This window comes from Aquila chrysaetos, chromosome 17 (assembly GCF_900496995.4).
Source record: "Aquila chrysaetos chrysaetos chromosome 17, bAquChr1.4, whole genome shotgun sequence".
In the NCBI taxonomy this organism is placed as follows: domain Eukaryota; kingdom Metazoa; phylum Chordata; class Aves; order Accipitriformes; family Accipitridae; genus Aquila; species Aquila chrysaetos.
Genome location: NC_044020.1, coordinates 1,567,662 through 1,581,739, shown reverse-complemented (window position 1 = coordinate 1,581,739; position 14,078 = coordinate 1,567,662). Strand labels below are relative to the sequence as shown.

General features: G+C 47.6%; 1 protein-coding gene across 1 annotated transcript in view; it reads left to right on the top strand.

Annotated features, from left to right (window-relative positions):
• The window catches only part of CACNA1I (calcium voltage-gated channel subunit alpha1 I), a 172,771-nt gene that overhangs the window by 90,364 nt on the left and 68,329 nt on the right, over positions 1–14,078 (top strand). Inside the window, 1 exon segment of the mRNA XM_030041229.1 lies at positions 9,344–9,441. Coding sequence (XP_029897089.1) covers positions 9,344–9,441 — 98 coding nt within the window.

The window sequence follows — 14,078 nt, the reverse complement described above, 5'->3', positions numbered from 1 at the left end:
CTGTGGCCAATCTTCTTGCTTTCTGTTTGCTTTTAATTAACTATGGTCCTTCAGGGACCTGGCCAGAATTTGCATAGTTATGACTTTAAAATCTCAGACCATTAAATACTTATTAGCAGCAGTGTAAACAGCAGAATGCTCAGAAAATCCTAGTTAGCTAATCTTCGATGCCAAATGAAAGTTTCTATGAAATTATGGCAAGTTAGAGAAAACTGTAATAAATACAGCAATTAGGTGTTTCAAGCAGTGATCAGATAAAGATGGAAACCAGCAAGCAGCAGGCTAAATAGCATCTTAACCAAAGGCAGAAATATCAGCAGCACAGCCCTCCCCCCCAACAGGCTCTCACTTTTTCCTCCTTAATGATACTAATTATTTCATTGGCTTTCTCCTAGTAAAACTATCCATAGATGTGCAACATATTGAAATGAAAGCAGTCATCAAAATGAAATGAATCACACAAGAGAAGAATCAAAACAAGGAGGCAGTGGTACCCTGCATGTGTTATGTGTAGTTCTCAATTATTGCCTCTGATTTTTTTTTTTTGCCTCCCTAAAAAGCTAATTCCCTACCATGTGAATCTCTAGCTTTATTTGGGGAAAAAAAAAAAAAAAAAGGCAATACCAGCAGGCTTGCAGGACCAAAATGCAGACACCCTTTTTTTTCCTCCCCTCTCCCCCTGCTGCCCCCCCAAGCAATGAAATACAGAGCTCAGAGCCTGTGTTCAGACTCCTGGTTTTCAAAAGTGAGGTCCCGTCACTTGTCTTCAGTCATCTGAGCTTGGCGAGTCCCTCTGGCTTTCTTATTGCAGTGTGAAAACCTGCTTATGTCTTTTCATATCATGTTTCCAAAACTATTAAGAAACTCTGATGTTTTCTCTTAGTACACAGTTTGGAGAAAAATCTGAGAGTTCAGGGGTGTGAAATAATCACATTCTAGGCAGCAAGGGACCAGTCTCACAGGCTCTGGAAGCTTTCAGCAGCTTTTGCTTGCAGAGCAATTAAAAAATAAAGGGGGTAAAAAAAAAAAAAAGAGAATGTTTTGTACTGGAGAGGGGGGGACAATTGCAGGTTATTTTTTTTAAGAATACTAAGCATCATAGCTCTGGACCTGACTGTGTAATTAGTAATTGATCTATCACTCCCTGAAAAAATGTCTTTTTACTAACAGAATTATAACCTCTTTCATTTTTTTAATAAAAGGGGAAAAAAGGATGTAATTTTTGCAGTCCTTGTTTTACTAGCAAGGGATTTTTTTTTTCTTTACTTCTATCTTTTGGCTTTTATGTCAGCACCGAGTTGTCTTTTTGCAGCGTGGTGAGCTCTAACTTTAAAAGAGATAAGCAGGACTACTTAGCTGAGTACACCATGCTTTGCAGAGCAATTTAGAGGCCTACTGTGTAATGTCTGGCCACATCCCATATGATGTTATTCCATCCTTTCTACGGTAGGTGTTGAAAGGAGTTTGGCTCATCTATTTAGGGTGCATTTTGAAGCCTGGCCCCGGAGGCACCAAACCGTGCAAAATGCGTGCAAATGCCTGCGCGGCTTGCTCTTCCAGTGTAGATCAAGCGAGCTGATGGCAGGTCCAGTGCTGGGGGCTGCCTGGCAGCCCTCTGCCTCCCGCGCCGCAGGCTGACCCATGTCCGTAGGGCAAAAGAGCCGGTCCGAATAACCCGTCAGCTGGGAGCCGAAGCACCCGTGAAGACAGCATCTTTAAGGAGGGGTGCCTGGGTGGCTGCGGCCCTGATGTGGCTGGGGGGGGGGGGGCTGCATCTGCTCAGCACCCCCCACATGGGCTGGTGCCCCGTGCTGCCTGAAGCCCCTGCCCGCTCCCAATGCCCTGGTAAAAGTTGTGATTTCTTCCAACCGTGAGCAAGCAAAGCAAATGGGGGCACGGGCCACAACACAACTCTCTGAGCAGGGAAAAGGGGACGCCTAGAAAGAGGCTTTAATTTCTGCCGTAGCCCCTGGGACCTCCGGGGGCAAGTAAGGATGTGGCTCCAGCTGTAGAGCAAAAGGGCTGGTGTGGTGCAGATAGCTTAAAAAAAAATAGGTCTCACCTGGGAGCCCTGCAGTCCTGGGGCTGGCAAGTAGCCTGTTTGCACGTGCTGTGTGTTTTTTCTCTCCGCTGGTACGTGTGTGTCCTGTAGCTGCAGACTCGGGGTGGAAGAAGTAGTCCTTCTCTCTTGCCTAGCATTTGGGCAGGCAAATTGTTTGATTGTCCAAATCTCCTGGCTCTGTTTCTGACGTCTCCAGATGGGTTTGTGAGAAATTGGATTCATCCCTTACTGGTGCCTGCCTGCTTACAGCTCTCCTTGTGTACAAGCTAGGGCACGTCCAGCCTTAGCAAGGGCTGACAGGACGTGTCTTGAATGCCACACGTGTCTTGAATGCCACACGTGTCTTGAATGCCACACGTGTCTTGAATGCCACACGTGTCTTGAATGCCACACGTGCCCCATACTCTAGCTGTTCAGCTGTGTGCTCTTCCTCCTGCCTCCTTGCTGTTGCTCCAACGCTGATGATCCCCACTATCCAGGCAGTCGTGGGCACCAGTAAGTGGATTTTGCTGCCTGCCCTCCTTTTTTTTGCATACCACAGATTCAGCTAATAGAGCCCTGGGGGGAGCCTGGCCAGCCCTGTTCTCCACGTCCCCTGCCCACTGCTACATCTCTGGCCACAGAGGGCCAGGACTGGGTGGATCTAGCAATGCATGTGATTTTAATTTCCTTTCGTTAGAACGGCTCATTATATGAGAGGGGAGATACAGCACCATTGGAGTATATTGTCCAGTGAGAGGACTGGCTTTGCTCCTTCTTTGCATTGTAGCCACAGTCTTTGAAGCCAGAGCAGAGGTAGCGAGACCTTCCTCTCGTCCTGGTGCGTACTACAGAGGTGGGAGGATTTAGGGGTAAATCAGTCTCCTACTGCCACCCCACAAACTGCAGGTGGGAGATTTCAGCTGTGGGATGGCTCACACATGGCTCACGTATCAGGGGATGGACACCTTGGTAAATGGAGAGATGTCAGCTCTAACTTTTGGTGCCAATATCCAAATTAAAAATTCAGATAGGGAAAACTGGCAGATTTAGTCTTATGTTTTCCCTGCGACTCCTATGTTCTGGGTCTTTGAAGTGGTAGAAATTCCAGTTTGTGGAATTTGATGGCCAAATCAAAGAGCTGAGGACAGAAAGGCATATTCTTGTACACAGAAGACATTGGTTAAATCGCATCTAGTCAGGGTATAGGTGCGCATCAGGGTTAGACCCCTGATATAGCTGAGAAGCTGAAGGAATTTGGAACAGAGAGCAACCAAACAATCTTCTGCCTTGGTCACGCCAGGTGCTCATAGATGCAAGGACCAAATAAAAATCCACAGGCAGGAAAAGCTTCCCTTTGCACAGAGACTCATAGCAAGCCTGAAATTACAGCTAGGAAGTCACAGCCATGAAGTTTCTGGCTTCAGTGCCAAACCCAAATTTGAGAAAGAAATATGAATTGATTAGACTGCAGTTAATTAGATTTCAATTGAAAACCCCTATCAGAGAAGGGGAATTATGCAGCTTTTGAATTTGACAAAAACATATTGGCTTTGTGTCATGAGAAAAATACTGCCTCGGTATTTTTCATGAATGCTTCTAGAATACATTTTAAATATTATTTCTTGGCTGCTAATTTTCAGCAAATAGAAGTTCAGGAGCTAAGATTAGGAAAGTTAATAAGTATTTAATAAAGGTATAAGGAGATGTAAATATGAAGAGGTAAATGGTAATGTTTGAACTGTTTTAATCACGGATTTCATTGAATGTAATTGCGAGGAAGCCGCTAGCCAGGCACTGCATAAGTACATTATCTTGGGTTACACGTACAGCAAGATGAAGTCTGAATTTTCTGGACTCCTTACATGGTTTTCATATTCTCGCTGTGTCTATTTTAAATAGCCTTAGTTTTTATTCCTCTATCCTGCTGGCCCGCCTGCTCTCCTGTGCCTGGCACAGAGCCACGCTGGCCGTGCATTTCTGCTGTTGGGCAATCAGCATCGCTCTTCTCTCCTGAGTTTCATTGCTGCTGGAGAAGTGGAGAGTGCTAAGACAGATCCAAGCCTGCTCTCGAGCTCACGGGTGCAGAGGAGCAAAAGAAGTGCCAAGCTATAGCTGATGAAGCTATTCTGCTCTTGTTGAGACCTCAAGAGCAGTGGAAGTTGGCGATGCTGGCGCTTTGCGTGCCCCCTTGTCCCCGGGTGCTTGCTGTCCGCTCCAGTGGCTTGGCGTGGGATGGAGGTACACCAGACCAGGCGCTTTCTGGACGGGGTCAATGTGCTGACAAATTGCTCGCTTGTTCCCTGCTCTAGCTTGGTCTTGTCTCTGTTAAGCTCAAGGTCTCTGGAGTGTTTAGCTGAGCAGACTTACCTGGGCACAGGCTAACGTTTATCGGCAAGGCAGAGACTGAGTTGGAGGAGGAAGCAGGAAGGTGATCCGTAGGGAAAGGGACAAAAAGAATAAAGAGGAAAGAAAGGATTGGGAAGGGAATTGAAGGATATGAGGCAAAGTGGAAAACAGTGAAGGAAAGGCAAGGGGTGAACAGAAAAAATGAAAGTTAAGGAGGAAGATTAAAATGAGAGGTGGAAATGTTGCAGGCGGGCATGAGTCAGAGGGCTGTAAAGAGAGAGAAGGGGTAGGGAGGAGGTGGGATACCTTGAGAGCGGGGAGGGAGGCAGAGCTCGAGCAGAGAGGTGTGCCTTGCCTGGCACCCCCCTGCTTTTGCAGGATGGACCCCATGCATGCAGCCAGTGACCCTGTCCCATTTCCCACCCTGTCAGCATTCCCACTATCTGTCAACCTTGAGCTGTATGGTGTGGGGATGGTGCATGCATCAATCCTCTCTCCTTCCAGAAGAGTTTCTTGTGGAAAGTTTTGAAGAAGAAAATCTCTAGCGAGGGAAGAAGAATTACTGTATAAATTCAATTATCTTGACAGCTCGGTGCTCAAATTCCATCATAGATCAGGAGTTTCTCTCTGATTTAGCAGGGTTCCAGCTTCCTAACCTGCCCCTGCACTTGCCCACCCACGCCAGAGGCTGCAAAATACTTTAGTGGTGCCAGAAATGAGCTGCCATTTCCCTCGGGAGAGATGCATCCCCCCCTGCCCCGTCACGATAAGGGGAAAGGACAGCTCACAACCAGCACAGGCTGCTTTTTTTTTTTTTTTCTTCTTCCCATATCCTAGGCTTTGTTTGACTGCCCCTGGACCTTAAAGAAACTAAGGCTTTTACAAACAAGACATGCTTAAAGCAGCCAAGAAAAAGGGGAGAACTAGATAAAGAGCAGTCAGGTCGTGGGGTCTACCCTTGCTTGTGGCATCTAGCTGCCACAAAGCGAGGACAAGGTGCCTGGAAAGCTCCTGGAGTTTAATAAGGAGGCAACCATTTTGTACTAGCTTTAATGTTTCCCTGCTCTTGGTTTATGAACACCCAGCAAACACACGGTTCCCCGGGTTGCTGGTGCAATAAGGATCCAAGCACCGAAGGCTGGGTGTCAGCCTGAGAGTCCAAATAAGCACTGTGCACCTAGTCCACCACCACAAGCTCTTGAGACACCGACGTGGGAAAACGTGAACCTCCTGACATAAATCTGCTGCCAGTTTCTGGCTGATCACTTTTTGTGACAGGCCCTTTTGACTCTCTGTCAGCCTGTCACCATCTCCACATGTGGCAGCAGGTCAGGTAGAGCCCACAGCTAGAGAGGGTCAAGTGTACAGGGTTTCCAGGCAATGGGGAGCAGGGCTGGCTGGAGAAAGATAAGAGCAAAAAAAACCTGGGCTGGCAATCCCTGAAATGCTGCGTATGCCCAGAGACTCTAGCAGAGTTGCTTAGAGATCCTATTTTATTAGAGAAAGGAGGCAACATTTGGATTCATTGGTTTTACCTACACAGAAAATGTGTGTTGTTTTTTTGTTTGTTTGTTTGTTTGTTTTTTTGTTAATCAATAGGGTTTCATTTCATCCCGCTCACCTGCAGTCCATCATGGGCATGGTACCCTTGCACAAAGAGAAGCATGAATATAAGCTGATGCTAAAGCCATCACTAGGAACAAAAAGGCGAGAATGAGTGGCCCTAATGCAAAATTGCACTGGAATTGTGTTGGAGTTGTTTTGGATATGATTTACGTGACTACAATAGGCATAACTCATCCACAGGGATTTAAGCATCCTGGATGTGTCTCTTATTACAGCCAAGACCAGGACACCTCAGGAAGAACTGTAGGCAGAAGAGGTCTGCTAAGCGAGCTGAAGCCCTGGGCTTGCTAGGGCTGAGCTCATTTTTGTTAGAAGTCGCTCTCTGAAAAATTTAACAGTTGCCCTTCTCTGACCCGTCCTTGGGAACAGCCTGCTGTTTTTATTGGCAGAGTGATTGACTGTTCAGTGTTTTTTTTCCTAGCTAAACTGGAACATAATCGCAGCAAATCTGTGGCCACCGAGGGCTGCAGGAGGCTGGCTTGCTGGCTGTCTGAACTGCACAGTTGCAGCTAGGGTAGCTTTCGTCTTGCTCTGAAACTACTTGCACTCGCTACTTTGACGATTATTAATTTTCTAGTGACACATGGACTGTGCCACGTAGGTGGCAAGATCATTCCAGCTAGGAGAGGGCAGTGATGTGCACCTGGTTAAGGTTACTCCCATTGTAATGCTAGCATCGTGGCTGTAGCCACAAGAGGACAAAACTCGAACCGGTTGTAAACGGAAGTTCTATTTTTAAATGAATATTGCATGGCTAAGTCTAAGAAAAGATGTCACCTCTGCCCACTGATTTCATCTCAGCCTTAGCCCTGTGCTGTTCCCCTGTGCTGAGTTTCTGTGAGGGTCACGGTGTTCTTCAGGACTTCTCATTTGGTTGCTTGCAGTTCAGAAAAGACTGCTTTTTGTACTTAGATGTATTTTGGGGCTATTTGCTTACTTGGCATCTGACAGAGTGTGTTTCAGGTTGTTCTGCTACTGCTCAGAAATAATTTTTTTTGCCTTCAGAGGTCTGACCTCAACCCAGTGCTCTAGTGATGTGGTTTTTTTTAGGAGAGGAAAGGAAGTTCTGTAGGACTTCACCAAGCTTGGAGACCTTTATGTTTCTGTGGATATACCTAACCCCTATAGCAGACTGCAGCGTAGGGACTCCTTCAGTCATGAAGCTGCCTCTACGTGTCAAGTCTCTGTGCTGTGAAGAGATGTTGGCCCACGTCCTGGGAGCAATACAGCTATGTCCATATGGTGTTTTGCCCGTAACCGTAGTTCCAAAGTTTCAGCAGGTCTGTCTAATTCTGGAGCGTCAGCACGCTGATGAGGCAATCTTGAGCAAGGTTGATCAGTGCTTACTCAAGGCCCTTTGCACTGTGTTCATTTGCACCACGCAAGTGTGTCCTTCGTGTGATGCCCCGTAGTCATGTCTGTGCGTTATGTGTTTGTCACGTGTGTGCGTTCTTCGCCCTTTCATATCTGCTTCCTAATTTCATCTGACTGCATCCCAAGCCTCTGTCTATCATTGATGTTTTCCGTAGGCTATCTAAGTGTTGCTGCTTGGTTTGGGGTGTAGGGTTTTTGAGTTGCATTTTTTTGGGGGGTGTGAATATTTTGATTATCTGTATGAAATCCCTCCTCTCTTCTTCTGCACTCAGTCTATGTAGAACTGACAGCTCCAGGGAGCTAAATGAATGCCACTGCATTTCAGAGGAAGAATTATTTCATGCAATTACCCTAAAAGTGCATGAGAGAACAGAGTGAAAGGAATGAGGGAGAGAAAGAAAGAGAGCATGAGAGAGAATAATCACAACACTACGACAGGTTTACCCCATTGTGTTTGAAAATCTATCACTCTGACAAGTCCCCTTTGTGAAAGGTGTAGACAGATAACTAGACATTTGCTCTTCAAGGTCCTTTTGAGTGAAGAGGGTGATCGATAGAAGAATCAGTCCATTTCATTCAAGTTTTACTTAAGTCCTTTCCCTGATATTTTTTACGGACTGGCTGTACCCCATTTCCCTCTTAACGTCTCACTTAGGCTCTTTGATTCACTCCTCAGTGGTTCCCGGACAGAGGGATTTGGGTGGACTTTAGGTTACTTGACTATTGACTTGTGGGTCTTTCTATAGAAATTATAATGGTTTTGGCTTGAGAAGAGGTGCAGTAACAAAAGGTTGTGTCCCCCGATCCCTACCCATCTCTTGAGTGTGTTGAGAGGCTAAGCAAAATGGAGTTTTTTGTAGCTTCATTATTCATATCTGAGAAGAGATTCAGGAGAAGCAGTTCCTGTCCTGCCTCTGCTGCTGTTTCACCTGCCAACTCCGTCACCCTCTTGATCCCCTCTGCACGTCAGGGTCACCCCGGAGAAGCTGGTGACCACAGCCCGTGTCTTCCTGGAGGCTTCATGCACCTATGTTCACTAAAACATGCAAACCGCTATGAGATCCTTAGGTGGAAATTACTGGCCAAGATAAATGGTTAGCATAATCCAGTTTCTCGCCGTGCTTTCCAAGAGGCAGGCAAGTTACTGGACTTTTGCCATGCTGGGCGAGGAGGGGAGCACTGGGCTGAGGGATGCGGGGCCAGGTCACTTTTTTTCACCTGCACCTGCTGCTCTTGCAGCAAAGCCAATGCGTTAGTCATAGCTGTTTGCACTTTGAGGTTATTTAGGGAGCACGCTGTTGGGTTAGGAAAGTTAAGGTCTAGCATATGTCCTAAAATTAGGCTTTTCCCCTTTTGGTTGGTGTCAGAAAGGAGTGATTCCCAGCTATGGGAGAAGCCTTCCCACCTAGCCGAAGCAGTTACCACTTTAAGTAGAGTTTGCTTCTACGTGAGGTAAAACAGTTTATCTAAAGCTGCTTCCAGGGACCTCACCCTGCACTGTGAGATGAGGGGAAAACGGGGAGCACCCCACTGCGCTGCAGGTAACGCTCAGTAAAAGCGGCTACGCGGCCCCCCCGCTCCTCCTGGCCTCGTGGGAGATGTCCGTCCCACGCGCGTGCCCTCGCCAGGGGTGCATGCTGCTTGCCGGGGGGGCGTCTTCGCGCAGCTCCTTCCCCTCCTGACGGCCGCAGCAGGTAAGTGTTATCGCAGCTCCTGACCTGCACCCACATGGCACGCTCTCGCCGCTGGCTGCCTTGCTGTGGACAAGCTGTGTCTTCTGCCGTGGGCTCCGGTTCTGCTCCTGGGGGCTTCAGCTTTGCTCCTGAAGACTCAGGCTTCATCCCCGTAACTTCCAGAAACCCTTCAGTGAAGAAATGACGACTGTGGCTGAAACCGAAATTTTGGATTCTTTTAAACTTACTTTTCTTTTTATCTCTCTCTCCCCTTTTGCAGGATGGTGGAGTACTCCCTGGATCTCCAAAACATTAACTTGTCTGCAATCCGAACTGTCCGTGTCCTGAGACCCCTGAAAGCTATCAACCGTGTGCCCAGTAAGTCATGCTTCCCTCTCGCAGCTGCTCGGCGCAGGTTGTGGGGAGTACGTGATCAGTAAGGCTGCGTGTAGTAGTGTTCTCCTGGCAGGGTTTGGGAGAAAACTGAGTGGAGGCTGCTGCACGGTGCGGGCAGGCTTTTCCCCGTCGTGGGGCCAAGAGGTGGTGTTGGATGGGCAGGAAAGCTACAGTCTCTCAGCCTGTCTGCCCTGGTCATCCTTTGTGTAGGGCCATGCTGATGGCTCAGGAGCTGAAGCTGAACAATATGCAGTAAAGGAAAGGGTTTGTTCTTGCTCTTACTGAAGGATGTCACAGGTTTGATAATGCCTGCAGCCTCAAAAAAGGATGTGTGTGAGGTCTGGAGAGGGATGAGCTGGGGGAAGCAGGGAGAACTGGTTTGCTCAGGCTTTCACACGCTCTTCCAGACCCTCTCATCTGAAAAATTTTCACACTATTACAGCTCAGGGGCGTGTAGCACCAGCTATTTTTTCTCTTCTCCTCACCTTGTGCTTTGTACTGTCTCTTTTGTGCTGACCGTCCCCTCTGTGAGCTGGCGTGTGTGCATGAGCCAGGCTGAGCGCTGCTGGGCACGGGGCTGCGTGTGAGCCTGGACGTGTCAGCAGCCGAACTGCTGCCTGCCGGCACCGTGCACTTCTGGGACGCAGTCCCCCCGCTCTCTACATGCAAACCAGGGAGGTGCTGCAGCCCTGGGACGTGAGTCGCAGCCCTGGGACATCTGCCATGCACACACGCTGCTTGCATAGTGGAGGTGGCCCCTCCATAACCCTCGCTTCCTCCTTTCCTAGAGGATGGGGACCAGACCAGCCTCCTCACTCTGCTTTGCAGTTTTTATTGGTGCTGAACTGTTTCTTCCTTCTTCTTTCCTTCCTTTGCCTTGCCTTTTCTTTTTTTTTTTTTTTTTTTCCCCCTTAAGTTAGTGTTCTCCCTGCAACCCTGGAGCGAGTAAGCAGGCGTTGCTGCTGTTGTTTAACTGCAGGAAACACTGATGGAGGTGGTTCAGGCTTCGCAGTGGTTGTATCCAGGTGGATGGAAGTGAACCGCTGGGCAGGTTACATGCTGTTGGGATCAGCGGGTTGTAAGAGCACTGAACTTGGTCTGCTGCGTCACTCTGATTTTTTTTTTTCTGGCTATTCCCTGTGCAAAGGCAGCAGCTGCCACACGCAGCCCTGTGAGATTTCAGGCGTTTCTTCTGCAAGTTTTTCTGTCTTGCAAAATGGCAGGAAGTCTCTTTGCTCTTCCCCGTAATCTCCCTAATCAGGCTGTCTGCAGTGGCTAAGACCTTGCCAGAGCTCTCCTAATCCTTCTCTCGAGTTCAGATGCTCTTTTTCCTTTCCAGACCTGAGGAAGTTTGCACAGTCGATGTCCCAGTCTGCATCATACATTTTTCCTTGTGCCAAAGGCACTTTCATGATGCCACCTCTTTCTTGAACATGCTATGGAGGTGGATTTCAGGGTCTCTGGCTCCATGCAAAGCCCTTCTAGAAAGAGGTCTTGTCCCTCTTCCTGGGTGTATTTTTATTTCAGAGCAGTAGCCAGGGACAGAGGATGCTGGAAGGCGTGATGGAGGAACTGAGGCACAGTCCTGTGTGCCCAACATGGCAGGAGGGTGCCAGGCAGAGCAGCAGCCGGTTTGGGCACTGAACGCACACGCAGGCATATAACAGATCCATCGTGGGGGGATAAAGATGGGAGCCAAGAACAACCTTTTGGCTATTGACTGTCAGCAAAACAACTCCCCCAGCCTGTCTCCACTTCTCCGGCCCTCCTCCAGAGAGGAGAGGGCTGGGACCCAGCCACGGTCCTGGCTGTGGGAATGCACCACGGCACCAGGGCGGGCATCTCTTCTGCGAGGGGGTGACCTGGAGGTCGTGCATGGCAGGCTCGTCCCTTCCAAGAAGCGTGTGGCCAGCTGTGCGAGGACAGCACCATCCTCGGGTTATGCAGCCCCCTTTCCTCCCTGCGTCGTGAGGAGTCCCGTGAGTCGGTGCTCAAAGACCGCTTTGAGGCTGATCCTGTTATCAGGGTAGGCTTAACCTCGGTGGTGAGTGGGAACATCTTGAACGATATCCCATTGACTCCTGCAGACGTCTGCCACCTTAATTGCTGGACACCAGTGGCCAGGAGCAAAGCTTGACCGATAAAAAGTCGAGGCCTTGTTTTATTCCTATTTATCTCCCGGAACAGTCGGAGTCGCTCCCCCTCCAGCAGGAGCTGCCCCGGGGAGGAGCGGTGTGAGCGGCGTCGGAACTGGCCCACCAGGGACCTGCTCTGTCCTTGTGGAGGCACCAGGGATGCTTTCGATCGTCTTACCTCACCTTTGCAGAGCACAAGCTGTTGAATTTCCCCTGACTGTCCTGGCCGTGACACTGCCTGTCTGCTCCTTTTATCAGCATAAAACTTTATCTGTATGAAATTGATGCTGTTTTAATTTCCACTCTGTGGTTAAACCTTTATGTATCTTTCTCGCTACGTAAATCTGTGGTTATATGCAGAGAACATTTTGGAAGAAAGACATCCTGCTGTTAATTAAAAAAAAAAAAAAAAAAAAGAAGAAATTGGATTCCCTGGGAGACAAAGCACTGACTTGAGGGTTGAAAACTGGTGAAGAGACTGTAAACAAAGGCTTGTGATAAATGGGAATGAGCTGCACTAGAAGAAGGTGCCTAGTGGGATACAGCAAACATAATTAATGGGACCTTTGGCCACAAGTCTTTTTTTAATGTCTTTTTAAAGTTCTTCATTACTGATCTGAAGCAAGAGGAAAGTCTGTTAGTGAGATATATTGATGATACCAAGCTGGAGGTGTTGCAGGTGCTAGCAAAGAAAGTGGGAAGTAAGACAGTGGGAGGTAGAAGGACATTGATGTCTTGGTGGGAGTGTGAGATATTTGGGGAGGGGCAGGGAGTTAATCCCAAAGGCAGATATTTGGCCAAATTCAGAAGGCTGTGATGCGACAATGTGGCCCAGCCACACGTGGCCATTTCCAAGGCTTCTACGCAGGCACCCAAGTGGGGACTGATTTTCACAGAGGAGTCTGGCCATGTGGACTGAATAATGGCAGTTTATTATCAGGGGAACGGACAAAGTGATTAGGAACCTGGGTGATTACTGCATGAGCGGATGAGTGCTGAAGTGGTCTGTCAGGGTAGATTATTTAGCATCCAAAGAACAGTAACACTCTAATAATTAATCAGCCAGCGTTTGAAAAGTCCACATACTGAAGTAAGAAATTTCACACTACATGAAACAAAAAAAGAAGTGATGCCAGAAAATTAGGAGGGAGGCAATTCAGAATGACTCTAAGGAAACAGTAACAACATGGTAGAGGAAAAAGTATCACCTGTTAAATAAGTTAAAGTTATTTTATATTCTTGGCAGGTGGGCAAGGCTGAAGTTTAAATGCCCCAATTGGATATGTCTAAATTTTCCTTACCTGTGTTCAATCTTAACATGTTATTGAAAGCCCTTCCTTACAGTGAGACTTGTGAGGCTTTGAAACAATATCCCACAAGGAGCTGACAAATGCTATTTGTGTGTGCCGTGCTCATTATATGTAGTGTAAAGGACGCATAGACTCTCCTACCTTAATCAGAAAAAGAGAAGGACATCCAGTGTAACCAAAAGGTGGTGAATGTCCATTAAGGAAGAAGTTTCGTAATTAGGCTGTAAAACTCACTGCCATGGAATGTCCTTCCAGCCCCAAATCAAGTAAGAGGCACTGTGTAAGTAAAGTAAATAAAATCAGATTGTCCAAGGGATGAGAGCTCACACGGAGACGTTTCTAGACTTCAAACCTCCTTGCTTCAGGGTTAGAGCTGATCTTTAGCTACTGGTTATCAGCAATCGACTGCATTTCTTGCAATACTCAGCAGGATGTGCTACTGACCATTTTGGATTTCACTTCTGGATGAAGAATTCTGTGGCTCTGCCCCGCCTGATCATTCCTCCATTCACATGTCATCTTTGAAGTGTACTAGAGAAAACATGAGGCACCCTAGTTTTGTAATATGTATCACACCTTCATTAGTATTCCTGCTTATCTCTTGCATTCCTGACTACAGCATCAGGAACGCTGCCTTTTGGGGTTTTGCCTGAAAATGCATGAAGCAAAAAATCAGAGATTGTTCTGGTCCTATTACCATGTGATTCAATTCCATGGTGGTGAGCTGGTGTGGTAAGCCCTGAGAGTCACTGTACAAGTGTAAAGAGGAAAAAAATACCCTCCAGGTCTCTGTCAGAGGTAGCTGCTTTCTGCTCTGGGCACGTCTGTGTCCCGGGCTTGGGGTGAAATTCCACATCCATTTGTTGTTGTTATCCCTGATAACAACCCTGTGATTGTGTGGGTTGCTAGGTGAAACGTTGCCGTTTCTGCTAGCTCTTTCATCCCTTCTTTTCATGGCAAGGCACAAGGTTGGGGGGGGGGGGGGGGGCTGGTTTTGTTTTATTTCTGCCTGCTTTTTTGAGCAGGGAGACTGTAGTCATTTCTGATCATTTGAATTTCCTTTGCTTCTGTTATTAGGTTTTTTGACATTGAGGTAGAAAATGTTTCTTCAGTTTACTCTTTCTTGTCGCATTGGTCTTATGTAAAGAAGAGCCCTTGCATTGTGTTTGATGTC